General features: G+C 38.1%; 1 protein-coding gene across 1 annotated transcript; it reads left to right on the top strand.

Annotated features, from left to right (window-relative positions):
- Window positions 1–3315, top strand: uncx (UNC homeobox). Its single transcript, XM_056753496.1, has 3 exons — window positions 1–324; window positions 817–992; window positions 2072–3315. The coding sequence occupies exons 1-3, from the start codon at window positions 66–68 to the stop codon at window positions 3071–3073; spliced, it is 1437 nt and encodes a 478-aa protein (XP_056609474.1). The 5' UTR covers window positions 1–65; the 3' UTR covers window positions 3074–3315.
- The last annotated feature ends 216 nt before the right edge of the window (window positions 3316–3531 follow it).

Genomic DNA, 3531 nt, shown 5'->3' with positions numbered 1-3531 from the left:
TCGCGCTGCATGTTTTTTAAATTCACATCACCGACCACCAGACGTCGTTTCCTTTTGCCTGGGAGATGATGGACAGCAGGATACTGGATCCACCTCATGCCCAGTTCGGAGGCTCCCTCGGTGGGATGGTGAGCTTTCCTTACCATCTCAGCCACCATCATATGTACGAATTAGCCGGTCATCAACTTCAATCTACGGCCGCGGTTCCTTTCTCAATAGACGGATTACTTAACGGCTCGTGCACAGCGTCTGTGGTTAACTCGAACCCCCTCTTGTCGGCTGGCTGCGGCATGAATGGAGATAACCAACACTACAAACTGACAGGTAAGCAAACGGACCGCGTACACTTACTAAAATGGGCTTTTAACTGACGCGAGGGGGCATGTTTTTTGTCTTGATGTTGTCAAAGAAGAGTTTTTCCATAAAGCTTTCGAGAACGCGTTTCAGCCTGCAAAACAAAAGAAGCGTTTCTCTCGTGTGTTTGTAACGTTTACTACTTGGAAAAAGCAGCCGGATTTGTAGAGTTATAGAGACTAACATAACACACGACTTCCATATTTTTATTATTAAATTATACAGACATGTCTATAAATATATACAAATAAAATATTTCTTTTATTTTTGCCCTGTCACACACATATGATAGTACATAGGCTAATATAGTATATTGTATACTGTTATAGTAGTAGCTGTATAATAATAGTACATACTAGTTGCAGAAAAATAAACATCATGCAGAAAATCAGTGGGCCCACTGTTATGGTGGCCACAACTGAGCAAGTTGTGTGCGATTCTAATTTATTGTTTTTCATATAGATTCGGGGGATCCAGAAAAGGATAGTCCGGGTTGTAAAAGAAGACGAACTCGTACCAATTTCACAGGCTGGCAGCTGGAAGAATTAGAGAAGGCTTTTAATGAAAGTCACTATCCAGATGTGTTCATGAGGGAAGCACTTGCTCTGAGATTGGATTTGATAGAATCAAGAGTCCAGGTAAATTCAACGAATTTGTCCTTTAAGTGTTGTGATGTGACGTTATTCATTCAATGGATCAAAATAAACCTGCTGACTGAACGCTATGGTTTTATGTTAATCGTTTAGTTTAAGTTTATTTAATTTTTTCTGCTTGTAATTTTTGTTTGTTCAAATCACCAGAAATGCTAATTTTGCTAATGTTTCTGTTCACAAATAATTGAGGTTAAAAACATTTTTTCCAATAGTTTTATTTGTATATAAATAAGTGTGCTTTCTCACACGACATCGGCTTTATGTAGTTTATCTGCGTATTTTATTATTGTGTAAGACCATGCAGTAGGCCCCACATAGCATTGTAAGAATAATAAAAAATAGATTACCTTGAAAGAAAATATATGTTGTTAATGTTTTTTTTATTATTCTCTTATACAACCAGAGTAAAATATTGTAAGATTGTGGGGGGAAATGTTGCACCTTCCTTTTAAAATATTACAAATTAATATCAAGTTACAAATATATGAGCTCATATAAAATTTGGTCTTTTCTAATTTGCATTATTTCTTCTTTGTCAGTCGTTCGGTCATTTCTTATTGTGGTCTGTAATTTTAGTGTCAAACGTTTGGCCTACAGATCCAAACTGCTTGGCTAAAATGATTATAAGCGTAAAAAATTGCATTCATTTTTAAAACGGCATTTTTAAAACAGCTGATGATGTATTTTAATTTCAACAGTATTTTTAAATTGTTTAAATTGTAGTATTTGTATGTTAGCATTATCAGGACAAAAGGACATTATGTAGAAGTAGGCTTATACATCATACACATTTTTTTATCTGAATTATTATTATTTCTTCATCTTATTATTATTATTATTATTATTATTATTATGTTTATTTTTATTATTATTATTATTTTGGCCAGACAAATATGCACATCTCTTCGTGGTAATATATACCTGCACACCCAAATATAATGTTTACATTTTAATTTAAAAAAGCTTTAAGTAGCCATAGGCCTGTCAGTTTTTTAATGCAGACCTATTTGCCATTGCATTAGTTTCACAGATAATTTAACGTTTATTTTGTTTTCGATGATTAGGTATGGTTTCAAAATCGTAGAGCAAAATGGAGAAAAAAGGAGAACACTAAAAAGGGACCGGGGCGACCTGCACACAACTCCCATCCGACGACCTGCAGTGGCGAGCCCATGGACCCGGAGGAAATTGCACGCAGAGAACTGGAGAGGATGGAAAAAAAGAAAAGGAAACAAGAAAGACGGCTTTTAAAATCCCAGAATAAACTCATGTCGGGGGATTTATTTCACACCCCAGGATCTGACAGTGACAGTGGCTTGTCACAAATAACGGACAGCGAGCAAAATATCCATTTCAACCAAACGCAACCAAGCTGTGACCAAACACCGCAGAAACTCCAGGACCAAAGAGACACAGACCAAGACGCACGTGGATCCGAGCTGGACTCATCCGAAAGCGGTCAGCAGTCAAATTTGTGCTCCAGTAGTAGGTCTTCCGCTCTTCAAAAACCCAGTCCCTTTAGCGTGGAAAGCCTTCTATCGGACTCCAGGCCTCGGCGCAAGTCGCCAATGGACTTCCCAGTACCCACTCCACGGCCTTTGATAGGGAAAGGACATTTTTTACTTTACCCTATAACGCAACCTCTAGGTTTCATTGTTCAACAGACTGCTTTGAAGACAACGACGTCAAGCCCTGATGGTGAAAATGGACAGAAAGGGCCGGCCACTGATAATAACTTTGCTGGAAACCCAGGACACAGGAACACCAAGGAGAACAGCATTGTAAACAGCACAGTCGCGCGTGCAATCAAAGGCCAGGTCAGTCAGTCGGGCAACATAACGTGTTCACCACAGAGCAGTCCACCACAGACTACAATTAATGGTCATTCATCGGGCAGCTGTAATGAAAGATGCCCACAAGATATACAGTTAGACCTCGCCGAGCCAAAATCTCCACAATCAGAGAAAAAGGAGCAGTCGTTACCAGACTATCCACCACAAAATTCAGAATCAGCGACAACCAGCAAGGACACCGACAAAGACTCAGTTGATGTCGATATGGAATAAATTTAATTATAGTAGAAAACGAGGAGCGTGTCGATATGGGCACGACACTCCTCCAAAGATTAACCGAAGAGGAAAAAATGTCGACATATCGAAACGTATCGTTTTCATTGAAATATTTATATTCTGATTAGGAGAAATGTCTGTGTGAATAATTTGTATATGTGTGGTGGGCTATCAAATGTTTATTGAACAAATAGCATCAGCAGCTCCCTGTATAACAAACTGTAAAAAAAGAGACAAGACAAAACCTCAGACGTTGTAAAAAGTATTAAGATATTTATATATGTAAGTTTTTCATAAATAAATCGATTGTATACAACAAACGTACGAGCGTGCATGGCCCTAAATAGAGCTTATGTTGTGCATGGGGTATATAGCTCCTTCTCTTAAAACTCTGTGTTGTATTTTGTGTATTGCTTTAACAAATTTATTCATCTATAAGCTACGCTGAAATGAGG

Source organism: Triplophysa dalaica, chromosome 7 (genome assembly GCF_015846415.1).
Source record: "Triplophysa dalaica isolate WHDGS20190420 chromosome 7, ASM1584641v1, whole genome shotgun sequence".
Taxonomy (NCBI): domain Eukaryota; kingdom Metazoa; phylum Chordata; class Actinopteri; order Cypriniformes; family Nemacheilidae; genus Triplophysa; species Triplophysa dalaica.
Note: the sequence above shows the minus strand (reverse complement) of the source record. Positions and strands in the feature narration are given on the sequence as shown.

Bases quoted from the DNA above. Each gene is read 5' to 3' on its own strand.
- uncx (XM_056753496.1), top strand. From the start codon at position 66: ATGATGGACAGCAGGATACTGGATCCACCTCATGCCCAGTTCGGAGGC. The intron at 325-816 runs GTAAGCAAACGG...TTTTTCATATAG, and splicing joins CCAACACTACAAACTGACAG to ATTCGGGGGATCCAGAAAAG. The intron at 993-2,071 runs GTAAATTCAACG...TTCGATGATTAG, and splicing joins TGATAGAATCAAGAGTCCAG to GTATGGTTTCAAAATCGTAG.